The sequence below is a fragment of the Hemicordylus capensis genome, chromosome 2 (assembly GCF_027244095.1).
Source record: "Hemicordylus capensis ecotype Gifberg chromosome 2, rHemCap1.1.pri, whole genome shotgun sequence".
Taxonomy (NCBI): Eukaryota; Metazoa; Chordata; class Lepidosauria; order Squamata; family Cordylidae; genus Hemicordylus; species Hemicordylus capensis.
Genome location: NC_069658.1, coordinates 413170728 through 413198599, shown reverse-complemented (window position 1 = coordinate 413198599; position 27872 = coordinate 413170728). Strand labels below are relative to the sequence as shown.

Sequence of the window (27872 nt, the reverse complement as noted above, 5' to 3'; positions counted from 1 at the left end):
CATAAACACTACTTTGAAGAATGTGTATGCTGCTTTCCTTTAAACATCTTGTCATGTGTATTGTATTTAAGGAAGACATCAGTTATGGCTTATGAACAGTCTTTAGTAAGTTGTTGCAGTCATAAGATGACGAGCAGGGCTATCATTTTTCTTCACCAATGTGGAAAGTTCAGCATTAATACTTATTAAAAAGAAAAATGAGGTCATTAGCACAACCAGCTGAGCTCTCAAATAGGATGAAGAGGGGGAAAAACCATAAAACAGATTCATAAAAATAATTTTATGATGAGCATGTGCCAAATTCAAAGTTTCAGAACTTCAATGGAATATAAACCCGCATCTTTTGTGTGCTGTATTTTCTGTAACTCCTTCAAACTCCCTTCAATCTTGTTGAGTTCTGAGTAAAGACGTACCTAAAAAGAGGAGGGAGGGGAAGAAGTTAATACTTGAGCTCTTGACAGACTGGAAGTAAATATAAAACCTTTAAAATAGGACAATAAAGTATTTGCCCACAACAATGGACAAATATACGATTTATGTTGGGGGACTATTTTTTGTAGTGGAGTGAGAATTTTGTATACAATGACAGCAATCTATCTACACTTCTTGCTGCAAAATGAAAAGAAGAGAAACTTACTTGGGCTCTCACAAACTTGTGTAGTTTAGAAAGCAACCCTCTTGCTTCTGGCAGCATCACAACAACCGTAAAGTGAGCATCTAATACCAGGCAAATCCAATCCATGATCTGAAAATACAATCAATGTTATATAAGCATTTGCTCAGTGAAATTCAACAGCACACTCTGCTCTACAATTCACTTATATACAAGTCAATCCCATTGTTTAGACAGAATTCTGCTGCAAATCAGTTATTAATTATTATTATTATTATTATTATTACTACATTTATATCCCGCTCTTCCTCCAAGGAGCCCAGAGCAGTGTACTACATACTTGAGTGTCTCTTTCACAACAACCCTGTGAAGTAGGCTAGGCTGAGAGAGAAGTGACTGGCCCAGAGTCACCCAGCTAGTATCATGGCTGAATGGGGGGATGTGAATTCGGGTCTCCCCAGTGCTAGTCCAGCACTCTAACCACTACACCACGCTGGCTCACTTTTATGATCATAGCCTTTTAATTTCAGTTTATTTTCAAAAGTAAAGTGAGCCCTCCACTTGTGCCAATGTCTTCACTTGGTGGGTGGTATAAATAGATCTCAGTGGACAGAATGCACAGAAATAATCTGAAATGCCACTTCTGCACATGTGAGTTTGAAATATTATATAGAACCCCATTATGACAGGCATTTAAATAGCTGTGATAAAAAGTAACTGCTTCAATAAATTATCTGCAGGGTACATGTGCAAGAATTATTATGGTAATGGCAGACACCATAGGACATTATTGCAAGGATGACAGATTAAATCTGCATTGCCATCTGAAGTTTCATATATTAAAGTAAGATGCTATGGTGTACTATCAAAAGCCAACATACACTAAACACCACAATTTAGTATGCTACAATTAAATTCCTCAAGTGAATGAGGTTGAAACTAAGTGAGATCTTTCTGAAGAAACCCACAGAGGACTGCAAGTTTATGGCGAGGAAGACCAAGCACCTAGAAGCATAAACAACTACATACTCCTGTAGGGAGTATGCCCTGTTTGTTTTTCTACCCAAGGAGAATGTGAACTACATCTGCTTCATGTGCAAGTTAATAGCCTCACTGCAAGAAAAAAGGTGGAGGAAACTGAGGTATGCCTTTCTACCCTGAAATGGAGCAAGAAAAATTAGGAGTTCCTGGACAGGAAGAAGCAGCTCTCAGAGAACAATCACAATAGGGAGTGGCTTCCACAGAGGATGAAGTAATCCCACTGGAAGAGGTGAACACATGAAAGCACGTGACACAAAGGAGCAGGACAGCAAGCAGTTAGTGCCACTGGTGCTGAGCAACTAGTAGGAGGTTCTACTAACGAAGGGTGACCCACTGCCACTGGACAAGATTGATTAATTAATTAATTACATTTATATCCTGCGCTTCCTCCAAGGAGCCCAGAGCAACGTACTACATACTTAAGTTTCTCCTCACAATAACCCTGTGAAGTAGGTTAGGCTGAGAGAGAAGTGACTGGCCCAGAGTCACCCAGCAAGTATCATAGCGGAATGGAGATTTGAACTCGGGTCTCCCCGGTCCTAGACCAGCATTCTAACCACTACACCATGCTGACTCTTTCTTCAATTTCTATACTGCCCTTCCAAAAATGGCTCAGGGACATGAGGACCGATGGAAGGATTTGGGTATGTTTGCCTAGAGAAGAGAAAGCTAAGGAGAGAGATGATAGCCTTCTTCAAGTATATGAAGGCAGAGGGAGCTGACTTATTCTATACTGCTCATGAGGACAGGACTAGAACCAATGGGCTAAACTTACAAGGAAGCAGATTTGGAGTAGCCCAGGGCTGCACAACTTTGGCCCTTCAGCTGTTGCTGAAGTTGGTGGCTTCCAGACTTGACTTTTGTAATGCGTTCTACGTGAGGCTGCCATTGTACATAGTCCGGAAATTTTAGTTGGTTCAGAACGCGGCAGCCAAGTTGTTCTCTGGGTCATCTCGGAGAGACCCTATTACTCCTTTACTGATGGAGTTACACTGGCTGCCAACAGGTTTCCGGACAAAATACAGAGTGCTAGTTATAACTTACAAAGCCCTAAACGTCTTAGGCCCTGGGTACCTAAGAGAGCGTCTTCTTCGTTATGAGCCCCACCGCCCATTGAGGTCATCTGAGGAGGTCCGTCTCCAGTTACCGCCAACTTATTTGGTGGCTACACAGAGACGGGCCTTCTTGGTCGCTGCCCCGAGATTGTGGAATGTGCTCCCTGCTGAGATACGATCCTCCCCATCTCTGGCAATTTTCAAAAAACACCTGAAAACCTTCTTTTCACTCAAGCTTTCTCAGCTTCCTAAATTGTGGGGGTTTTAATTTCTGGTTTATTTTAAAATTCAAAACCTGATTTCGGGGTTTTTAATCACTGTAATTGTTTAATTGTTTTAAAATATTTTAAAATTGTTGTTATATTGTTTTTAATTTGTTTTAGCTCTTTACTGTTTTAGTGGTTTGTTTTAATTGTAAACCACCCTGAGCCATTTTGGAAGGGCGGTATACAAATCAAATAATAAATAAATAAATAAAACTGAATGGGGATCTCTTTATTAATTTATGGCATTTTACCTTTGTATCTTGTTGAAAATGCTAGCTTTAAAAATGATTGAAAAAATTCCTTGGTCACTTAATGTGAAGGCTTCTTCTGGCGGCTAGTCAAGGACATCTCTGCATGGGTTATCCTCCCCCACATGCTCTAGGCAGGAATATGTGAATTAGCTAAAGGAAAGCCTATATATCCTGGGAAGGATAGCCCCGCCCCAGTTCCTACAGGCCTAAGAGATCACAACAGCTGACACAGTAGAAGACTCAAAGACGATAAGCAGAAGGTATATTTAACTATATACATGGGATACAAGGGAGAGATGAATCATAGTTCCATATAAGGTCGACCTTGGCAATGCATAAGTTTCCTCAGCACTTCTTCAAAAGTGTATCATGCACAGCAAGGAGGTACAGGTACATGTCAGAGCAAGAGAACCCAGGAGTAGGAGGAAGAGCCAACTGGGAGGGCTGAGATGTTTTTGACTCCAGCAGCCAGAAGAAGCCTTCACGGTAAGTGACCAATGCTCCATTCTCAGCTGCTGGGATCAAGGACATCTCTGCATGGGACTTACCATAGACCATTAACAACTCTGGGAGAGGGTGCCTCTCCCTATTCCTGGGGAAGTACCTGTTGGAGTACTCTTCTGCCAAAAGCAGCTTGGGCTGAACTGTAGGTGTCCATTTTGTAATGCCTAGTAAAGGTGGATGGATTTTTCCATGTGGCTGCCTTGCAGATCTCGTGTACAGGTGCTCTTGTCGAGAATGCCGCTGAGGTGGCAGCCACCCTGGTGGAGTGGGCTAGGATGCACAAAGGTGGCCGAAGGTGTTGTGCCTTGTAGGGCATTGCAATGCAGGCTCTAATCCAACTTGCAATTGTAGATGGGGAGACCGCCTTGCCCATAGATCCTGGCAGAAAGGAAATGAAGAGAGCATCCGTAGATCAGAATGATGCCGAACACTTAACGTAGCATTTGAGACGACAAACATTGGGCATGTGCCATGCCTTTCCCATTGGGTGCGTAGGTGTCAGGCAAAATGATGGTAGGACAATGTCCTGTGATTGGTGGAAGGCTGAGACCACCTTTGGTTTGAAGAAGGGGTCCGGGATCAGGCGCACTGTTTCTTTGGAAAAGATACAGAACGATTTGTGGACTGACATGGCTTGGAGCTCTGAGACCCATCGAGCCGACGTTATGACTACCAGGAAAGCTAGTTTGAAGGAGAGGATGTGTAATGGGATGGATCGGATTGGCTCGAATGGAGGGCCCTGCAAGGCCTTCAAGACAGTATGGAGGTCCTAGGAAGGAAAGCGATGTACTGACACTGAAAACATAGTAGCTCCCCTTAGAAACGGTTTAAGGTGAGGGTGAGAGAGAATGGAGCCCCATAACAGGCCTGAGATTAGTCCCACTAGTGGAGCTGCTTGTCTCTTTGAGAGTGTTAGGTCGTAGGCCTTTATCAAGGCCATCCTGTAGGAACTGTAAGAGGTGTTGGATGGAAGCCTTGCCTCGGGGAGTCGAGTGGCGCACTGACCAGGAAGGCTCTCCACATCCATTTATAGATTCTGGTTGTAGACGGTTTTCTGGGTGCCATCAAGATGTCTAGAACTTTAGGAGAATAGCCATGGACCTAGTAGTTGTTACTCAGTCTCCATGTGGCTAGCTGTAACCAACCCAGATTTGGGTACAGCACTGGACCTTGTGACACTAGATCTAGAACCATGGGGAGCATCCATGGATCGTAGGTAGCCAGATGTACTAGCTCTGCAAACCAGGGTCTCTTGGGGTCAGAAGGGAGCCACAAGGATCACTTGTGCCCTGAGGGTTTGTATTCTTCTTAGAACCCTGGCAATGAGTGAGGTGGGCGGGAAGGCAGATAGGAGGCCCTGAGGGCACCAGGCTGCCAGGGCATCCATGTCTATCACCTCCTTGCAGTCGAACTAGAAGATGAACTTTGGGAGCTATGTGTTGTGTGGGGTGGCGAAGAGACCCAACTCTGGCATCCCCCAGCGCAAGGTGATTTGTCTGAAGAGTTCCCTGTCCAGAGACCACTCTCTTAGCAAGAGATCCTCCCTGCTCAGCCAATCTGCAAGGGAGTTCAGATCCACTTTCACATGGTGTGCCATGATGGATATGAAGTAAGCTTCTGACCATTCCAGGAGGAGGATTGCCTCTTTGTGTAGTGATCTGGACCTGATGCCATCCTGTCTGTTTATGGTGCAATTTTGCTGTGGGGTTGTCTGTTTTTATCAGCATGTGCTGATTGAGAAGAATGGGTTGGAAGGCTAGAAGGGCTAGTCTGATGTCCCAGAGCTCCAGCCAATTATGCTGTGTTGCTGCTCCTGGTGACTCCATATTCCTTGTGCTAAGAATTGTTGATGCTATGTTCCCCAGCCCCTATTGCTCACATTGGTCGTGACAGTAATACTGGGAGGATCCAGGAATTTCTTCCCTTGTGTGACATGTATTGGCGGTAGCCACCATTGAAGTGACCAGTGGGTAGTTTGGTCCAGTCTGATGGGTGGGTTGAGTTTTATGGCAATAGTGTGTTGGTAAGGCAGGAGAAACCATCGTAGAGGCCTGAGATGTAGTCTGGCCCATGGAACTGAGTCCAGGGCCGCCACCACAAGGCCCAGTATCTATGCCAGGGAACGGAGCATTGAGAGTATGTCCCAGAGTCTGGGTCTTCTGCAGGGGACCATTCACCCTCTTCCTTGTCAGGATGGAAGTCTGGGTCCTGATTTGGGTCCTCCTCACCATCCCATCTAGAATTGTGCCTGGGTCTGCATCCAGATCTAAGATGGGGTGGGGTTGGATGGCTTATCGGGTCTGACTGGGTGGTTTGGTGCTACAGGTGGGTCATCTGAATCAGAGCCAGAGAGCAATGAAGACTGGGTTTTTCTATGCTTGTGTGTGGAAGCCCCAGAAGAGCCTGCTGTAGGTGCCTTAGATCCCTTAAGGTGTTTTGTTTTCCTTTTTTAGGTGGTGGTGGACTTGGTTCAGAAGAGGACTCGTTCTCCTCCGAAAAAGTCTCTTTCCTACTTGACTTTCATTTCTTGGACCGTTTCTGGGGTGCTCTCAAGGTCTGAAATGTCTCCAAAATGTTAGACTTGAACCAGTCCTGCCATTCAGCAGGAACTTATCTGGGCAGAAGGGCAGGAAGTGGAGCAGCCTCAACTGGTGGCCCTGAGGGGGGAAGGGGGTGGCCCGGGGAGGTTGGCTTTCACAGGTTCCTGCATGTCATCTGGAATGATGTTCTCTCTTTCCTCATCAGGCTGCAGGGGCAGTGAGCTGTGAGGTTTCCGCTGTCTGTATGGGCTCCTCCTCGCTTGGTGGCTGCTCTGCCTGCATTTGGAACCTGGGGATGGCAAGGGAGGCTTGCACACTCACCATAGCCTGAAGATCACTGGAGGAAGGGGGCTGGCATCTCAACTTTGCCGGCGGCGTCCTGGGCTTGACCGGGCGCCTGGAAAGCGGTCGGCGTTGCTTGGGCAAGAGATGGTGCTCCGATAGCCCTTGATGTCCCTGGAAAGCAATACTGTCCCTTTTCTTTAGGGAAAAGTATTATGTGAGTCTTTCCTGCATGCTCCATGCACGAGAAGAGAGTGGAGGGAAGGAGGGAAGAAGAGGGGGAAAGGCTTTTCTTTTCTTCTTTTTTTTTTTAGGGAAGTGAAGAGAAAAATGGCAAGCAGAGAGCAGGTTGGAAAGATTGTAGAAAGTTTGGAAGGATATAGAGGAATAAAGGCCAAGGTTTGGAGAAGAAAACTGGAGAAGCTGCCTGGAGCACTGCAGGACTGGAAGAACTGGGGTGGGGATATCCTCCACAGAATATATAGGCTTTCTTTTAGCTAATTAATGTAGTCCTGCTTAGAGCACGTGAGGGAGGATAACCCATGCAGAGATGTCCTTGACCCCAGCAGCTGAGAAAGACAAAATGCTTGCTACTTTTGGGCAATGATTATGTGAATGTACCAGTGTTTGGTGCAGACTTAGCTACAGCAGAGTACCCACATCATGGGACATAACATCCAAGGCAAACAGACACTCTCTGATCTGCAAGAACCTCCCAGTTAGTTTTAATGTAGGGTCTGAATATGAACAGGCAAAGGAATGATGTACGAGCAGATCAGATTCTTTCAATGACAAGAATGGGGAAGCCCCCGCACTAAGAGGTCTACATGGCCAGAACTGTGAATAAACCATTAGCTACACTGGAACAAGGGAATGTTAATATGCTTTACTTACCTGATTTATGGTCAGAGAAAGTATTCTAGGAAGTTCTGTAGTAGCTTCTTCACTACATTTCACATACAGATACTGCAAATATTGGAGAAATAACTAGGAAGAAAGAAAAAGTCAATCACTATTTCAAACAAGATATACACCTCATAAAACCTTTTCAATGTGTCTATATTCATATTTATTTGCAACTAATGTTCAGCTACTTTTAAATAATTATTTGTCCAATTCTCCTTAATGTTATTCAGTTCAAATACAAATTAATACAAACAGTGCTGGTCTTCCTGTACTGATTTCAGATTCACAGATACCAACAAATCATCAGGTCAGTTCATCTGCATACAAGTGATGTTTCTGAAAATTCTCTAATAGGATCAATGTCAGACCAGTTTCATACATTAAGAAATGCAAAGTTAAATGCAAAGTTAAGAGAAGAGAGGAAACTTCATCATGACTATGTGTTAAAATGTATAGACCAACCTCAAATTTAAAACAAACAGCTGTAAACTTTTTTTTTTTTTTTTAAAGGTACCACATGTATTCTAGCTACTTTTCAAATTTACCTTCTATCACGAGACTAAACAGAACTAACAAAAACTGAAAAATTGTTCAGGGCTGTTCAAGCAACTGCTATGACAAATTCATGAAGACCATTAACAATGTTCCAATCAATCAAAGTTTATTACGGTCTATGACCAGCACAAGGGGGGAAAATACAATTAAAACATAAATAACAGTTAAAACGATAACAAACCAACAGTCTAACCCACCAACAATATTATAACTGAAAGGTTATAGAGCAGCACTAGAATTAAAAACCGACACAATCTTCAAGCTGCCGCACAAAAGCCCGCCACTTTTCGAGTGATGGCAGGAATACTGTCCTCAAGCAGGAAAGCCACTTGTTGACTAGGTGAATTTCCTGCAAAACGAGCCAGCAGTGGAGATATTAATTCTAAACGTAAGTCCCTATAAAAGGAGCAATGAACAAAACATGTTCAATTGTTTCAACTTCCCCATCACCACAGGGGCACAGACGCTCCGCATAAGGAGTCCCACTGTAGCGACCTTCAGGAACAGCAGAGGGAAGGCATCTACATCTAGCCTGTGTGAAAGCCAGCCTATATTTGAGGATGTCTAATTGTTGCAGATAGGATAAAGGAGCAACAAGGTACCTTGTGTTATCGTTACAATAAAAACCTGGTGATTTAGATAAATCTTCCTGCCGCTCCATGTCTAATATTTTCTGTTTCACTAAGGCACGGGCTTGTTGTACTTCCATTTTAAGCAGGGTAAGCAGAAGCAACCCCAATGTTGCCAATTTGGTAAGTATTCTGCATTCCCAAGAAGCATGAAATGAATCTTGTAATGTAAGAAATACTAAACTACCATGGGAATGATGGATTAACAATGTTACTTAGAAACAGTCACTGATGTACAACGAGAAGCTGACACTTACGATGACTTGCTCAGCAGATAGCTCTTTCAAATGAGGCAAAAGGAACGTCTCACTGTATGCTGAGTGCAGAATGGCATTTCTGGACAAGAGTAAAGTAATAGTGTTAAGGAGCAACATGTATTAAGACCCTTTGCCTCAAAGGCTCCACAAGAATAAGAAGTGATTTGGTTTTAAAGCGTTTTAAAATGGAAAACTACAGGCAGTTAGAAAAAAAGTCCTCATTTACTAAACTCTTGCAGTCAAACCACAACAATATCTTTAAGGTAAAATATTACCAAGCAGTCCAGCAAGCTTTTGAGTTCTCCCAAACTCTTCTTCAGGCTGGATGTTAAGCAAAACAAGGACAGGGGAAGCTAAGTTTGGGCATGGTGAAAGAGCCCCAAGGCCGGCAGTATTTAACAGTAGTAAGATGCAGTGCAGCAGTAAGTGTGAGACAGAGGACTGCATGGACAAAAAAACAAAGTGGCGATTCCCCAGATCTGAGTAACTGTTCTTTTTATACTGTATATTTTTACAAAATGGGCGATAGACCTCTTTTGTTTCTTTGTCCCAGCAGTCCTCTGGTCTCACATCTAGCAAAAACTAAATCGAATCAAGCCTGTTACTGGTCTTAATACTGCCCTTGTAATTAGGCTGTAGTACCAGTCCAGCAGAATGAGGCTGCGGGTAACATCACTCTTTGCCTTTGGAAGGGGTAAAGTCCACCACAAACAAAACAGCAATCAAGAATCAAGTCTCCATATACTCTTGCTCTTGGGAAGAACAGATGGTACTGCTAGAAGGCAACTTTAACAGTTGCAACAAGACATACGGAAGGAAAAAAAAACTTTAAGTAGTTTTACCCATTATTACTTGCCTCTTAGAGATACCATTATGATCCCAGTGTGCTATGCTAGTTATACTCACCATTTCTATATATTGTATATTAGCATTGTTCCAAGCTGCTTTACAGTCATAAAATGCTTCGGACAACAATATTTAACTGTCTCCTTATGTATGATCCTATCTGTTCCTTTCTGGCTGTAAGGAATGTCCTTCTGTTTCCCCTACCATCACTGGAGGCATGGTTGGTAGAACAAGATAAAGGGCTCTCGATGGTGGTCCAGGATTCATGTGTCTGTTTTCTGTCATAGTCTTAAGACTTGTTTTGTGTTTGCTTCAGCAAGTTTTTGCCCGATTTGTGATTCTGCTTAGCTACTTCAGGAAATGTGTAGCATTTAAAAAATTTGCTTCTGTGCTTGTTATGTTTTAAAAATTATGTTCTGTTTTTTAATTTGTCATCCATGCCAAGTGCTCAGTTTTGGAGCAGGAATGAAGGATAAAAAAACCCACACAAAACAAATAAATGGAAATAATTATTAACCAACTGAGTCATATAATTTTATAATACAATTGTATCTAATAGCCATCACAGATGTCCTTGCTTCAATTCCATGCACAGGATGTATTTGCAGCAATATCGGTGGAAGCCACTGAGTGTCTTTTTAGTAATATAATACAATACTGTAATTCAACATTTGCAAACAAAAAACACCTTGCTTTCCCCCCTTTTATAACCTATAATAGTATATTCTTCAAAGGATACAGTAATGCTGCCTTATGTGGTCCAACAGGGCATAATTCACTTGTGTTCATCACCGGAGATTTCTGGATTAGGTTTGTGTCACAGCTGCCATCCTCTGGGAGTTCAGAACTGAAGCCATTCTGTATAGGAGTAACCATTCTTATGGATCTCGCCGGATATCGATCCAGATCTTTAGATTGTTTTCCCACATTACTGTTGAGTGCAATATCAGTATAACCTGCTACAGAATCTAAGTTCACATTCATTTCTGTAAGATCGTCATCACCAATGCTACAAAGAAAAAGTAAATTTTTCTAGTGAGATACTAATATTTAAAAGGACATTTTGAGGTAAGCCTGATGTCCACATTTCAATAAACAAGGAAGATTATTTGGAATGTGAATACGGATATAAGATTATGGCTTCCCTTTTCCAAACCAAAAGCTCTTAAGTTTAATCTGTGTCAAACTTTGTCATAGGGTTGAGAAGGTAGTCACTTCCAATGGTAGACCAAACTGCATTCTAGTTATGACCGAACATTTAGGAGGCAGGCTCTGAAACCTTATCAGGGAGTTAATTTACCTTCTCAATCAAATTCTATGTGAACTTTTCTTGCCCAAATCAATAAAACAGGAGAAGAATGAATAATTCAATCCTTACCCATTATCAAGAGCTTTCATACGTAAGAAAAACACTAATGCAGAGTACATGCACAGAGTAAATGCACACCATTACATTTCATTGTTTACACTGCTTGCAAAAATGGTGGTAGTGACAGTATCTCTCTCAAGACCCTTTCATTACACAAAGTAACTTGAAAAGATTTTAATGTCTTTAAAGTGTAAGTAAAACTGCTTTATACTTACCTAAGAAAGGTCCTCAAACAAGCACAGGTAACTCCTTCTGGGATGTCAGGAAACTTCTGCAGACATATTTGTAACAAATGTACATCTGTTTTCTCCAAAGCAACTGCCATTAAGTCTGGGCACATACTGGGAGACAGAATGCAAGTCAACATTTGAATATACAGTATTTGAACTGATTGGTTAAATACAAATGTTTTCTTTCACAAAAAGTTGCTGGAATTATTCTGGGAGCACCAGAGTTAATAATAAACCGATTTCTAAAAACCTTCACTGCCAAAATATTTGAATGACTCAATTTAAGTTTGGTAAGAAAATATGTACATCCATGTATATAGATGATGATGCACAGTCAAAACAATGGAAGAAGAGAAGTTTGTCACCTGTAAGAAAGGCCTTGTGTCTGGATTAGATGCACCAGACAGCTGGAAGGATAAAATGATTGTTCTGTTTTACATCTCTTCACAAGAGCTGATACTACGTGTCCAACAGATGTCTGAAAATCTTGCATTTGAGTATTGGATAAAAACTTCATCAGTCTTTCTTCAATTATATTCTGAGAAGAATCCTGAAAGAGTATTTTATTCATTAGTGCCATAAGAATAAGTTTAATCATCAAGTATTTAAGCTTCTCACGTGATACATCAATCTTACATGTTTGCCATCTTACAAGAAAAACAATTTTGAAGGAAGTAATCATTGTTTTTAAACTATATGTCACAGCAAGCACCATCTTGCAAGACACTATCTACATTGGAGGGAACGCCTCCTAAGATGATGTCTGATATCAGCAGTGGATGTCATCATTACAAACTGCATCACTGAGGTATCCTTGTGTGTCAGTCACTACAGCTGTTCCAAATTTGGTTCAAATCAGTTAGACAGTCCTCAAGTTGCGCCTCAAAAGCTTATGCATCCGCCATTGGATCGGGATGGGTGACATCATCACAAACTACACCATTGGGGCATCCCTATGTGTCCATTCAGCAGTAACAAATTTGGTTCAAATCAGATGGACTGTCCACAAATTAGTGCACTTGCGCTTCAAAAGTTTACGTGTCTGCCACCATGAATTGGGATGGATGACATCATCACAATCTTCACCGTTGAGGTGTCCCTATCAAATATTCCCTCTAACAGGGCTTCCCAGATGATGTTACTACAACTCCCATAATGCCCAGCCAAAGGACACTGTAGCTGCGGATGCTGGGAGTTGTAGTGAACACATCTGGAAATCCCTGTTAGAGGGAACACTGGTCCCTATGTGTCTCTTCAGCTGTAGCAAATTTGGTTCAAATTGGTTAGGTGGTTCACAAGTTAGCCCACTTGTGCCTTAAAAGTTTAATGTGTCCACCATCTTGGATTGGGGTGGATGACATCATCAAAAACTATGCCATTGAGGTGTCCCTGTGTGTCACTCACTGCAACTGTACCCAATTTGGTTCAAATGGGTTAGGCAGTCCACAAATTAGCCAGGTTACACATCGGACATTCACGCAACCACCATCTTGGTTTGGGGTAGATGACATCACCACAAACTAGGCCGTTGAGGTGTCCCTATGTTTTCCTACAGCTGCAGCAATTTTGGTTCAAATTTGTTAAGTGGTTCACAAGTTAGCCCACTTGCGCCTCAAAAATTTACGTCTGCCATCTTGAATCGGTGTGGATGACATCACAAACTATGCCATTGAAATGTCACTGTGTGTCACTCTCTGCAACTGTACCCAATTTGGTTCAAATGGCTTAGGCAGTCCACAAATTAGCCCACTTGCACCTCAGATGTTCACATGGCTGCCATTTTGAATTGGAGTGGATGACATCATCACACATCACGCCATTAGGGCATCCCTTTGTGTCCCTACAACTGCAGGAAATTTGGTTCAGATCAGTTAAGCGGTTCACAAGTTAGCCCTCTTGAGCCTCAAAAATTTACGTGTCCGCCATCCTGAATCGGTGTGGATGACATCATCACAAACTACACCGTTGAAGTGTCCCTATGTGTCTCTACCTGTACCCGATTTGGTTCATATTGGTACAGGCATTGTGAAGTTGATGGGGTGGGGGGAAAGACACACACACACAGAATGCTGGGTGATCTCATAAGCCTACTCCAAAGTACACTAAAAAGTTGCTGCGTGATTGATCAGGGGCACATATTTAGATGACCAAAAGGTTTCTAAATAAATTAATCTATCCAATCAATCAGCAACTGCAATCCACCAGTTTTTATAATAGCTATATGTTACACATACATTTCTCTGAACATAGTGGTATAAACATTAGGACTTTTAGCAGCATTGCCTTAAGCCAACATTGGATTCAACTGCAACTGCTAAGTTGGCAAAGAAGCACCTTTTAACGTGGTGATTCTCTTTATTTAGCATCCACCCCCAGCACAGTACCTCCAGTGACTGCTGCTGGTATCTATCTTATGTTTCTTTTTAGATTGTGAGCCCTTTGGGGACAGGGATTCATCTCATTTATTTATTTATTTATTTCTCTGTGTAAACCACCCTGAGCCATTTTTGGAAGGGCTGCATAGAAATCAAGTAATAACAACAACTGGATCCATTCAAATCTGCTACATTTTTGCATTAAAAGCACTTTATCCACACTGGCCTTTGAGTTGGAGAAGAGAACCTTAATCCCAACAGATTCTGATTATTTCCAAAATATATTGGCTGACATGAAATATATTGCTGCAAATGGGGATAAAGGCGGTAAGGCTGCTTGTGCAGCTGCTGGTTTTTAAAAGCCTCGAGGCTAACTTCCAGCTTCGCTGCAGTCCTGCAACAGAGCCTTACATTAGGATGCATATGTCAGCCACTGTATCATTACTTTCCATGCTGTTATTTCATTTAAACAATGAGGTAGAAATCTTTGCTGATGTAGCTTTCAGTTGTATATTTAAATTCCTAAAAAGCAAGAGCTGAACACATGTTTGGATACTGGGTTTTGCTATCGTCTTAGTCTTGCTAGAAGTCAGAAAATACTGCAGATATCCTAAATAATATTGCTGTTCCACTGGATCCTATGCGTGCTCATTTGCATTTCATGTAATTAATCGTTGACACTTACCTGAAGGGTCATTCTCCTCAGAAGTATGGATTGTATCCACTGACTATTATGGGTTGTCTCAACCTCCTGCTCCTAGCAGGGCCAATCACAGAGCTTGGCCTATTGTCAAGAGGGAGGAGCAATCCCCTCAACCGTATGTAGCCAGCTCTCTAACGCTCCCAAGTCAGAAGATAACTAGGAATAAATTGAACAAACAACATTCGCGAGGGTAAAGGAAAAACCCCAAGGAATGTTTCCTAGTACTAACACAACCACCTTCAGGGAGAACAGACCACCCCAGAAAGGAACACTGCCCATAGAACAAGGACAGGGAAGAAGAAACAGACCAGACAAGAAATGAATGGGTGGGGCAGATACAGCCCATACTTCTGAGGAGAATGACCCTTCAGGTAAGTGTCAACGATTCATTCCCCCTCAGAAGAGGGCTGTATCCGCTGACTATTATGGGACCTACCGCAGCCACTGCAGAAAAACTTGGGAGGGAATAGTGGAGTCTGGTCCCTAGGCAGAAACCATCTGCTGCAAAATCCGCCTGCCAAAAGCGGCATCGGTGGAAGCCCAGTTCTGGATCTTGTAATGCCTCACAAATGTAGAAAAGGAGGCCCAAGTTGCAGCCTGACAAATGTCCACTATTCAGCCAGAGTGAATAAAGCAGCCAAGGCAGTGGCACTTCTAGTCGAATGGGCTGAAATTCACCCAGGAGAAGCCACACGAGCAGTGGAGTAAGCCAACTGACTACATTGACAGATCCACTCAGCCATTGTGATTGTGGAAGCTCTCTTGCCCAGCCAACAATCCCTAAAGGAAACAAAGAGGAACTCAGAAATCCTAAAAGATCTGGTGCGTCTCAAATAGATCTTTAGAGCCCTGTGCACATCCAAAACGTGCCACTCCTTTTCCCTAGGGGAAGCCAGATTAGGACAAAAGGATGGCAGCATTAATTCTTGAGCTCTATGAAAAACAGAGTTCACCTTTGGAAGGTACGCAGGATCAGTATGGAGTAACACATATGCCGGAAAAATTAAACACAGTTCCTTCTGTACCAACAAAGCCCCCCAATCGGAAACCCGCCTGGCGGAGGTGATCATGACCAAAAACAATACCTTGAGAGAAGGAAGTCTCAAAGACACTGACCTCAAGGGTTCAAACGGTGCCTTGGTCAGAACTATGAAAACCAGGTTCAGCTCCCAAGTGGGAAATCTGTGCACTGTAGGCGAATTCAAGATAGCTGCACCTCCAAAACTGAGGCAATGGCAAAAACCTGGCGACAAAGGGTGTTGAGCCGAAGGTCTGTATCCAGCCCATTCTACAAGAACCCCAACTTCTGAGAAACAGATGCCAATAGCGGTGGGCTACCTTGAGATTCACACAACTGGGAAAATTTTTTCCATGTCTACTGGTAGACTGACTGTAGAAGGCCGACGTGAAGCCATGATAGCACCCTGAACCGAATGAGAATACCCACAGACCTCTAGAGAGTCCTGCTCAATCTCCATGTGAAGAGACTGAGCCATTCCGGCTCCTGATGGAACACAGGACCCTGCCTGAGAAGCTGGTTGTGACAACCCAGGGCCAAGAGAGCCTCGCTGGACATCTCCACCAGGTCTGAGAACCAGGGTCGGCGTGGCCAGTGTGGAGCCACCAAGAGGACCACCACCCTTTCCTGCCAGATACACCCAATAGTCTGCGGAATTACTGCCATGGGAAAGAAGGCGTATGTCAAACCCTGTGGCCAGGGGGCTGTCAGGGCATCCACCCACTTGGCTCCTGGGGTCAAGAATCTGGTCAAGAACCGGTTTAGCTTAGCATTTTTCGGGGTAGCAAGCAGGTCTATGACTGGTAGGCCGAACCTTTGCACAATGTGTTGGAAGGCATGACTGCTCAGCGACTATTCCACTGAATATGAGAGCGACTTAACCAATCCTCTACTGTGTTCGACACCCTGCTTACATGGTCAGCCTCCAGAGATAGGAGATTGATTTCCGCCCTTGTCAGAAGTAAAGTCGCCTCTCTCATCAAAACCCGAGACCTTGTACTGCCTTGGCGGTTGCGATGTCGGTCAGAACCAGGACATGATGGTTCTGGAGGATGGGCAAGGACTCCCTGAGAACTATCTATCGCCCAGAGCTTCAGCCAGTTTATGCTGTTTGCTCCCTCCTCCTTGGACCAGAGACTCTGCGCTATGAGATGGTGACAGTGCCCCCTCCCCACCGTCCTGAAGGCTGGCACCTGTTGTTAACTGGATACGCTTTAGTAGGAGAAACACCACCCCCTTTCCTATGGCTGGAGAGACCCACCAATTCAGGGACAGCCGTACCGGCTCTGGTAAACAGATCCTTAGCCTTGACCTCTGCATAACCTGGTCCTGCCAGGGTAAGAGAAACCGCTGAAGGGATTGTGAGTGGAATCGACCCCATGGAACTATCCCTATAGTTGAGACCATGATCCCCTGCAGTTGGCTCAACAACAGAATTTCGGACTTGGGACACAAGATCAGGGCCCAACACCTGGAAATCAGCTTGCACCTGTGCTCGGGAGGCAGGGAAAACACTCCCTTGACCCTATCGATGAGGGCCCCCAATTGCAAGATCTTAGTCTGGGGCCTGAGGGAACTCTTTTGATAATTCACGATGAACCCATGGGCCTCTAGCACTGAGAGGGTCGCCTTGACATCCCCCGGCTTCTCTGAATAGATGATTACCTGATCAAAAGATCATCCAAGTGCGCCACGAGTGCCACCATGATCTTGGTAAACATTTGTGGTGCAGTCAAGAGACCGAAGGGAAGGTCTCGATACTGAAAATGGGAGTTGTTGTACATAAACTGAAGAAGATGTCTGTCCTGAACATGAACGGGCACGTGGAGGTACACCTCCTTGAGGTCCACAGATGTTAAGAAGTCCCCCTGCTGGATTGCCATCAGAACTGAACGTAGAGTCTCCATGCAGAAATCTCTCCGTCTCAGGAATTAATTGACAAATTTGAGGTCCAAAATGGCCCTCCATTCCCCATTCTTCTTTGGAACCAGGAACAGAATGGAATACACTCCCTGCCCCCTTTCCTCCAGTGGGACAGGCTTGATTGCTCGTATCGTAGCTAGTTGCCAAATTGCCTCCAACATCAGAACATGCTTAGACCCCCTGTGCGAGCGAGATGGCAGGAAACAGTCCGGGGGCTGGGACAAAAACTCCATTGGCAGTATCCCTAGGATACAGTCTGCCAAATCCAGCTGTCTGAACACGTCCCCAACCAAATCTTTGCAAACGCCTGCAACCTGCCCCCCCCCACCTCCTGGGGAGACGACACTGACTGGCCCTGAAGGCAGTCATTGGCTGGCATTGCCCTTGAATCCGGGCTTGGCATGTTGACCACCCTGCTGGAGCCTGAAAGGAGCATTGTCCTGAAAGGAAGACTACAGCTTGGACCAAGGAAATCTGTCCTGCCTATTGTGGCAGGGAAGAAAACCTGTTTTGTAACCCCTGGAACTGGAAGAAGTTGACAGAAAGGACCTGCGCCCCTGCCTTTGACAGGCAGAAGGCATGGCTTTTTTCTTGTCCTTTGTCTCTACCAGAATGGGGTCTAATATCTCATCAAACAGCTTACCCCCCTTGAAGGCAGAATTGGCAAGGTTACTTCTGGACTTCTGGTCAACCTTCCAGTTCTTAAGCCAGAGGATCCAATGAACTGTAACATCTGATGCCAGAGCTCTGGCTGACAACTGGACCGCATCAACTGAAGAGTCTGCCATGAAAGCAGCAGGCTTGCCCAACTTGCTCTGCCACAAGATGTGGTGACAGCCAACAACCTGGATGGCTTTAAGAGGGGCTTGGATAACTTCATGGAGAAGAGGTCTATCAACGGCTACTAGTTGGAGGACCACCTCCAGCGTCAAAGACAGGACGCCTCTGAGTACTAGTGGCAGGGGAGAAACAGCAGGAGAGAGGGCATGCCCTCAATTCCTGCTGTATGCTTCCAGTGGCATCTGGTGACCTACTGTGTGAGAGGATGCTGGACTAGATGGGCCTTGGGCCCGATCCAGCAAGGCTGTTCTTATGTTGAGACCTTGGCGCAAGCCTGGCAGCTTGGGAGGTACAAGTGGAGTCAATTCCTTGACCCACAGAATTGCTGCCCTGGCAAAAATGGAGTTGGACATTGATGCACGTAGGGAAAGGGCAGTAGCCTCATGTGACCTGCGTAAGGTGGCATCACATTTCTTGTCATGCAGATTCTTGAGAACATCATCGCCATCCTTGGGGAGGACAGCCCCGGTCACCAAGGTAGCCACTTCAGCATTTATAGCTGGCACCTTACGTTTATCCATAATAGACATGCCCGAATTGTAAAAATGCCTGACCGCAGGCGGAGGCCCTTAGTCTCAGTGGGTCTATCCCATTCCACCTGGACAAGATCTAAAAATAACTGGACAGGGAATTGTCACCTCAGGCGTGTTAAGAGAAGGGAATACTGCTGGATTTCCTGCAGAATTGTCAGGTACTGGGAGAGCCATCCCCTCCAGCTTGAGACTTTTACGTGCCTAATGCAGGAGCACAGGGAAATCTGGCTGCGAAAATAGGCGATAAGGAGTTTGCCGGGCAGACCCAGACTCACCTTCATACCCCGAAAGTTCCACCTCCTTCCTGCCAGAGTCAGATGCTTCAGAAGGCTCAACATGAATGGATCTAATCAGCAGCAAAAGCGCCGCAGGACCAATGGGGCAGGAGAACCGTGAGGGGACAGAACTTGCCCAAGGGGCCAAGAACCTACGCTTGACTGAGAGACGGACTCCCCGCCCACGCTGTTGCTTAAAATGGCGGCCGCAGCTCCCTCGGAGGGAAAAAACGGGGAATTGGAGGAAAGGTTTGGCCATAGGAGCTTTCTGAACTCCTTGGCCGTAACACGGTGGATCAAAGCTGTGAAACTAGGAGGAATCTCGTCCTCCCTAGTCTCTGCCGAGACTGCCTGCCGGCAGACCCCAAACAAACAGGAAACCTTGGTGGGCATTGCACTGGTGACAGCAGCAGCAGCCTGTGCCCCTGGGTCCTCAGTTTCCTCCCCCACATTGGCCGGCATGGACAGAATACCCTCAGAAAGAACACTGGTGCTGGGACCCCCTTGGGCCGGCACTCCCTCCCATCGCAGAGCCCTATGTATCACTGAAGACTTGCCAGTCTTCCTCTTCACCGCCACCTTCCTCCTTGTGGCTTTTAGGTGCTGAGCGTCAGTGCAAGATAAGAGGCCGCCACCCACTTAGGCCTGGCACACTGAGTGTGCCACAGAATCCTTCAAGAGAGAGGGAGAAACCTCTATCTTGCTGCGCAGAGCATCGGTGGCCATGTTGGTAGGAACACGCCGAAAACCGCAGCAGAGGGAGAAGTGGACACAAACTTGTTCACTGTCTCCCTGGCTCACCCCGACTAGCTCTAAACCATGCAGGAAAGACTAGGGGCAGAGGAGCCAAATAAATAAGTAAATAAATAGCTAAAGAATTTCAATTGATAAAGAACTCTTGAACACAGAGCAAACAACTTTGGCACCGGCTGGAGCAAGAGAAGGCGAAAAATTGAAGGTTGAGGGGATTGCTCCTCCCTCCTGATGATACGCAAAGCTCTGTGATTGGCCCTGTCTAGGAGCAGGAGATTGAGGCAACCCATAATAGTCAGCAGATACAACCCTCTTCTGAGGGAGAATACTGTATTGTATAACAAGAAAAAACTCTGCATTTTGCTGGGAATTCTAGCTGTGCTAAAGTTACTCAACTGATAAATACTACAAAGATGTCCACTCACTATTAAACATCAATAGAGGTTGCATGAAAAACTCACAGGACTCTGATGTGAACATTCTGAGATTTAAAAACTCACAGGATTCAAATTTAAACCCATTCTGCTAGTTACAGGAAATGGATACAGAAGGTTGTTTTTGTTTTGTGTATGAGCTGCTGTTGTTAAATTCTGTTTTGTAGCCCATTTAATTTGGGGTGTGTGTGTGTGTGTGTGTGTGTGTGTCTCAGTGTTTACAAAAGTAAATATGCCAATTAGAAGTTGCTTTGTCCTCCTTGTCTCCACATTATGGAGGACTTTTCATCTTACCTTGATACTTAAGAGAAGCTGTTCCACTGTAGGGGTCTCCGCTTGTGCTTTTGCACCCATGCTCCTTTTTGATTTTAACTACAATATTAAAAATATAAATATTAGTGACCTCCACACATGCATTAACAATCTTCAAGACAAATATAATTAAAGTTCAATTAAGCTAGAAAAGGAACAGCCATGTTTCTGACAGTAACTTGCATCATCACACATGCTTGCTTTAAAATATAAAAATGTGATTTTGATTAAATTGGCTGATGGGTTATACCTAGTTTTATTCAGTTTTAATATACTTCTACAGAACAGATGAAGTAGGACTGCTAAAATGAGAAAATTGAAAGAAAGGACATACTGGGTTGTACCCCAAGTACTCACAGCATGAGCAAAAGAAGTTTTACTCATGTGAGAAAGAGGAGTGATTGCCTCCCTTTTGCCAATTGCCCCCTTCCTGCTGCAGTCCCCTATGCCATAAATCTCCTCCTTTGAAAGGCCTTCCCACCTTTCAGGAGTAGATTTTCAGTGGGAGCAGGGCAGCACAGGGAACTACAGCAGGAAGATATCATTTTACCACTCATGCCATGACACTTAGGATACAATCCACTAATAATTTAATAGAAAAAGAAGAAGAAGAGATTAACAAGCACCCAAAGTCACATTTTACTTTTTTGAAGAAATGTAGTGTTGTTGTGTTGTACAATAATGAAGAAAACAGGAAGAAAAACGAAAACATACTAGTCTCTTAGATGCATCTTTAGCAGGTACAGGTTGATCTGGCTGTACAAACATCAGGCCATCTTCCTGAAGCGTATTCCAGTCCACAGACAATGTCTTCATTCCTGGAAATAAGCATACCGCTTGAAATTTAAATTAAAGTCAAGTCTGAATTTAAAATAAATGTTTAAACAGGAAACTCATTTTTTCAAAATATAACAAGTGAAAAGTCTGATTTTGGTTTTCTAAAGATAACACATTTTATCCATTGAAAGTTAAATATATCTATATCTAAATCACCTTCTGGGCTAACTGACCAAGACTATTCCCTCTGATCTGCTGTGGATATACAGGTTTCAGCTGTAGCATTCTAAAAATCAGGTTGCTCACCTGTACTGATGATCTGGTAGTGATCCGTTGACATCCATTAGAATGAATTCTGTGCCTGCATGGAAGCCTCTCGGTGTGGAGTTCTACAGCTCCTCTCGGCGCTTGCGCCCACCCCCCACATGACCACATAGCTATTTAAGGCGTGAGAAAGCACAAGCACCTCAGTTCCTTGGAGACTGCCGGAGCAGTCGAGCATCTTTGGAGCATTAGGTAAGTCCTACTACATAGACTTGAGCACTACTGTGGGGGGGAGGGTCTAATGGATATCAATGGATCACTACCAGATCATCAGTTACAGGTGAGCAACCAGTTTATCTAGAGCGTGATCTGTTGAATCCATTAGAATGGGTGTCTAGTTAGCTCCTTTTAGGAGGAGGGAGCAGCAGTGTTACTGTAACACCCTTTTGAGAACACCTCTCCCAAAATTTGCCTCCGCTGCAGAACACGTTAATAGCATAATGTCTCACGGAGGGCTGTTCAGAGGACCAGGTGGCAGTTCTACAAATGTCCCAAAAGGATATGCCAGACAGATGAGCTGCAGAGGCACCATAAGCTCTAGTTGAATGTGCTCTGATAGACTTAGGCGGTTGTACCTTTTGCAGGTTATACGTCATTATGATTGACTGACGAGCCAGTGGGACAGTCTCTGTCCAGACAAGGGTTGTCCCATCGTCCTTCCCTTGTAAGATATGAATAGTTGATTTAACTTTCTGATTGCTTTTGTTTTTGATAGATAGAACAAAAGGGTCCTCCGGACATCCAAGGAGTGCAGGGCCTTTTCCAGAGGTGTGCTCGGGGAGTTGAAGAAGGTGGGTAGCACAATGTCCTGGTTTATGTGAAAATCTGTCACAACTTTTGGAAGGAAAGTAATGTTTGGATGTAGCAGCATTTTATCTGGGTAGAAGCGAGTATAAGGTACATCCATCCTCAGAACCGTAAGTTCACTCACCCTGCTGGCAGTGGTAATACCCACCAAGGAGGCTGTTTTCAGCAAAGTCAGCTTTAGACTAGCAGTCTTCATGGGTTCAAAAGGCACCTCTGTTAGTGCTGATAGAACTAGAAAAATACTCCACTGTTCCAGTGACTGCCGTACTGGAGGATACAGGTTGGTGAGGCCCTTTAGAAAACCTTTGCAGCTGGGGTGGGAGAATACCATCTTCCCATCCCACCCTGGATGTTTTGCGGAAATCGCTGCTAAGTGGACCTTTATGGAGACATTAAAAAGCTATGAGGTCTTCAATGTGGTAAGATACAGGAGGACCTGCAGGACAGTAGCTTTAAGAGGACAGAAACCTTTCTTGACAGCATAGCAAGTGAATCTTTTCAATTTGCTTGCATAGTTCTTTCTAGTGGAAGCCTTTCTCTGATTCAGTAATATTTTATTCAGCAGCTCTTACATGAATGGAAGGCACTACCACTAGCACAAGAGGTGATTTTTGACCATTATAGCCCTTGCCCCACATGTCATCTCGTTCCAAGGGAATTTTGAAGGAAAACCGGAGGCTTCAGAGAGGAAGGGAAGAAAACCCTGTTCCATGGGTTGAGTTCCCCTTCTCCAAGTCTTTCTCCTTTGGTAGACCTGCTAGCCCTGCCCCCTAGGCCAGAGCCTGCTGCTGCCACCCGTTCCCTCCTACCTCCCCCTGCTGGGGCACATTCTGCAGGCTAGCAGGCAGAAAGCACCCAGAAGGAGATCATGGTGGGAGAAGGGGCAGTGGCAGCAGGCTGTAGCCCAGGGGGTGGGACTGGCAGAGCATATACAGGAGGGAAAAGTGAAAGGGGAGTGGCCAGTGTGCTCCATACCAGGGCATCACACCAGTGAGACAGCAAAAGCCTCCTTGCCTCAGATGTCAGCTTTCATTGGGTAAAAACAGGTTGCTCACCTGTAACTGATGATCTGTGCCTGTGTGAAAGCCTCTCGGTGTCGAGTTCCACAGCTCCTTTATGGTGCCTGTGCCCCACCCCATGTGACCACATGGCTATTTATCCTATGTAGGATATGGTCGTCACTGGAGTCAGATGTTATTTTTTCCAGTTGACCTGGTTTTCCAGGGCCTGGAGAAGGTGCAACATATACGTTATCTGCAAAAGTAACTCTTTTTTGTTCCCTGATGTCAGGAGCCAACTGTCGACATAAGGGTATATCTTCAGGCCTCTTGTCCTGAGATGAGCTACTACCACCACGCATTTGGTAAATATACGCGGGGCAATGCAGAGTCCGAAGGGAAGAACTTGGTACTGACAGACTGTGTTGCCCACAGTAAATCTGAGGTACTTTTGGAAGGAAGGCCGGATACCTATGTGAAAATATGCATGCTTTAGATCTAACATCACCAGCCACCGCTCCCGATACAGAAGAGGTAGAATGTCCTGTAACGTCGTCATCCGATACCTTTTCACTCGGACAAATTTGTTGAGTTGTCTGAGGTCCATTATAGGACGGAGTCCTCCATCTTTTTTCGGCACCTGGAAGGAGCGGGAGTAAAACCCGTCCCGCCGATGAGCCCACCGCACACAAATTATCGCTTTCTTTTGTAGGAGTTCTTGCACCTCCTGAAGTAAGGCCAGAGTTGACTTCGTGAATCGCAGACCCCGAAATTGAGGTCGAGTTTTGAACTCTATTGCATAGCCGGACTGGATAATTTTCAGGACCCACTGATCTGATGTTATGTGGCGCCATGCTTGCGCATGACTTGCCAATCTGGTGGTGGTGGTGGTGATGGCTGTTGGGGTTGGCAATTTGGTGGTGCAGGCCAAAAACCCTTCCTCCCTGTTGGTTTGAAGGGTGCAATAAAGTAAATGATCCAGCGGTGTTGGCGGTGGCAGTGAGCTCTCCTGAATCTCAAAGGTGCTGTTTGTTGCCCTCTCCCTGTTTGTTACGCTGGGTAGAGGGGTACTTATTCTTCTGCTGGATACCTCGCTTCAAAAAGGGTTGGTAGCCTTTCCAGGAATCCCACCATTCTTGAGGCCTATAGGTAGACTTGGGCCGGAAGTAACACTTCTGTTTTGCAGCGTATGATGTAGAAGCCGAGGAAGAAGTGAAGGCCTTTGCAGTGAATTTCGATTTCTTCATCTTCTCCACTGTTACATTGGTCTCTTTGGAGAACAAGCCCTTGCTGTCGAAAGGAAGGCCTTCTATCTTATCCTTCATGTCTTGTTGGAGAGAGGCCGAACACAGCCAAGCATGGCGTCTTAGGGTGATTGCTGCTGTAATGGACCGAGATTCAGATTCTGCCAAATGTTTCGCAGTGCTCAGCTGCTGACGTCAAATCGCCCGTTTTTTGCAGTGTTTTTCGGAACTGGGTTTTAAATTGGTCAAAAGAGAGCATGTCCAGGTCTTTCTTTAAGTTTTCCCATAGGCAGTAACTATATTTCACCATACAAGCTGAATAATTAGCAACCTCCACAGAGAGACAAGAGGTGGAGTATAGCTTCCTGCCCAATACGTCCAACTTCCTGCCTTGTCAGCAGGAGTAGTGCATCGTCTGCCTGAACGCGAGGTGGTAGCACAATCAATTACTAAAGAATTAGGCACAGGGTGTTTGAACAAGTAGGTATTGTCTTTTTCTTGTACCCAGTAGAGACCTTCTAGTCGTTTTGAAGTGGGAGTAGATAGGAACTGCCCATGCACACTGTGCGGTGTTTGAAATTATCGGAAGAAGAGGAAATGCAACCGGTTGGGCCGTTTGAGAGCGGGCCATAAAATTATATACAGGGTCATCAATTGTTTTGACCTGTGAAGTGAGGTCAAGACCCAAGGTTTAGCCATGTTTTTAACATGGAGATGATATGCCTTTAGCTCTTCTGTTGGTGAGACATGGGACGGTGTGGCCACATCTGGGGAAGGATCGGACTCCACAGTCTCAGTATCAGATTCAAAGTCGGAGGACCCATGTTGACTGTCCTCTGACGCATGTGGTGATGGAGAGTGTGATGAAGGTGCCACTGGTGTCAAGGGCTGATGTGCTGGACTAGTTTGACCCACATTTTCGGTATGTATGGACTCAGAAGACAATTGCGGTGTCGTCGTTTGAGTGTATTTTGTTGAAGATGTGACTCGGGTCTGCATTGCGGCAGTAGCTTGAACCTTCCTCTTTGGGACTGCATCCGCAGCTCCCGCTGACAATGTACGAATTGGTAAAGAATTCAGCCGTCACACCCTGCTTTCACCAAAGTCATATGCCAAGCAAGGGGAAGTACCACCAGGCAAGGCACGTTCATTTGATGGAGATGTTGAGTGGCTGAAGCCACAGGTGTGCCAAGGTGTTGTTTTTGAAAGCTGGGTTGCAGATAGTACGTGGGAGGTGGTATCCTTAGGAGCAGAAGGCTCCTCTTCTTCCTCTTGTGGAAAGCCTTTAAAGGTCGATGGCGTAGTTGTATTCGACTCCAGCATGTTCAGCAGAGACTGCGCTGTGCTGGGATCCAATGTTGCTCCCTCAGTGTCATCAAGGTCCTCTTGTTCAAGTGTGAACGTCAGTGGTGCTCTGAAGCGCGGAGTGACTGTAGACATTAAAAGCTGGGGTATTCAGAGTTGATGGTTGTGCATCTTCCCTCGATGTCGAAGGAGATCTAATTGGCATTGGTGCTGGCATTAAATCCCTTGCTGTCGGTATCGACTGCCTCGAGGTTGTTGGAAGTCAGCATCAGTGGTACACTCAATATCGACAGAGTCAATGTTGTAATGGCATCGGTGGGGTGTGTTGACGCCGATGAGTTTGTCAGCATCGATGGGGGTTTCGATGTCGAAGGGGTTTTTGGTGTCGATGTCTCTCTTGACTTCGATGTCAGTTGCTTCGAAGTTGAAGTTGGGGATCTTGGCGAAGTTGAGCGAGGCTTCGATGCCGTAAGTGTGGGCGTCGACGGTCTTGATATCGAGATGAAGACTACGTCCTGAGCTGAAGTGGGAGACAGAGTCAAAGCCGAAGGCTTCTGGGTCTTTTTGGCAGGCTCTGCCGAGGAAGCCATCTTCTCCTCTTGCCTCTTCAAGGCATGCAGGGTTTTTCCGGTGGGCATTGAAGTTTTAGACTGGTTAGGTTCCAGGTTCCTCGAGCCATGTGGTTGAGGAGACTGCTTCAACGTAGATGGAGCAGCCAGAATGTCATCATAAATAGAAGCCCTCAAACACAATTCACGGATTTTTCGAGTTTGCTTGGAGGAGGACTGGCAAATCTTACATGCCGAGGTATTATGAGCCTCACCCAGACACAGCAAGCACAAGCTATGGGCATCTTGGGAGGGCAATTTGGCTTTACATTTCTCACAGTGTTTAAAAGTCTTTTTCGATTTGGAAGTGTCCATTTTTTTAAAAAAAACAAACCAAAGAGGTACTCACAAGCAGAGCCAGATAACAGTCAGCGGTCAAAGCCAAATATTAGTCCGATCCGTTGTCAGTCAGTGGGGTAAAACTAGAGTGTTTTCCAAAGGCAGTCCAAGGTCTATAGCTAGCTATCAGTCCGATCTGTCGCCAGTTAGTATGGCAAGTCAAAGTGTTTTCCAATTCAGTCCGAGGTTGATACCAGTAGAAACTTTCCAGAGATAGCAATTTGTGAAGGAACCAGTACGAGGAGCCGCAGAAACTGAATGTACTGATCTCCACGGCGGCTGGAAAGGAACTGAGCTGCCTGCGCTTCCTCCCGCCTTATATAGCCACGTGGGGTGGGGCGCAGGCGCCGTAAAGGAGCTGTGGAACTCAACACCGAGAGGCTTCCGCGCAGGCGCAGAACCCATTCTAATGGATATCAACAGATCACGCCCCAGATCAACAAGAACCCTACTTGTTTTACTTGTGTTCGAGTGCAGAAACAAATGCATTAGAAGGAGAAGCATTCCTGGATGTTACACATTGTAATTTTTAAACTGGAAAGCTTAAGTACAATGCCTTAAATAAACCAAGACACTCCAAGATACATTTTTCTGGGTTTAAGTATTTTTACAAGTAGTTTTTCAGACAGACTTTAGTCGAAAGGGTGCCATAGAGAAATAAGAGTAAAATTTTATAACTAAACTCTTACCTGATTGTGTATCTTTGATTTTCCCAACAGCAGCAGCTAAGGAGGACATTTGACACTTATACAGGATTACTATTAGTTCTTTTCCATGTGTTACAAAGAGTTTGTCTTCGTAACACCAACACTAGAAAACATTTAATACATTGTTAGCAAGCAGAAACTGATTTGACAAAATAGGTTATTGCCCAAGAAAGCTTTTGTTACAACTGAACATCTTCTAGGACAGTGTTTCTCAACCACTGGTCCGTGGACCGGTGCCAGTCCGTGAGGAGTT

The 27872-nt window shown here is 44.9% G+C and overlaps 1 protein-coding gene across 3 annotated transcripts in view; it reads right to left on the bottom strand.

Moving 5' to 3' along the window:
- Positions 1 to 265: 265 nt before the first annotated feature.
- NOL11 (nucleolar protein 11) overlaps positions 266 to 27872 on the bottom strand; it is a 52233-nt gene continuing 24626 nt past the window's right edge. For all 3 annotated transcript variants that reach the window (XM_053300510.1, XM_053300511.1, XM_053300512.1), the window contains exons 9-18: positions 27602 to 27722; positions 21225 to 21328; positions 20493 to 20570; positions 11710 to 11894; positions 11330 to 11455; positions 10485 to 10754; positions 8900 to 8978; positions 7447 to 7539; positions 638 to 745; positions 266 to 413 (exon numbers count right to left, since the gene is read on the bottom strand). In XM_053300510.1, the coding sequence (XP_053156485.1) occupies positions 303 to 413; positions 638 to 745; positions 7447 to 7539; positions 8900 to 8978; positions 10485 to 10754; positions 11330 to 11455; positions 11710 to 11894; positions 20493 to 20570; positions 21225 to 21328; positions 27602 to 27722 (1275 nt within the window). In that variant the 3' untranslated portion in view covers positions 266 to 302. The remainder of the gene's footprint in view (positions 414 to 637; positions 746 to 7446; positions 7540 to 8899; positions 8979 to 10484; positions 10755 to 11329; positions 11456 to 11709; positions 11895 to 20492; positions 20571 to 21224; positions 21329 to 27601; positions 27723 to 27872) is intronic.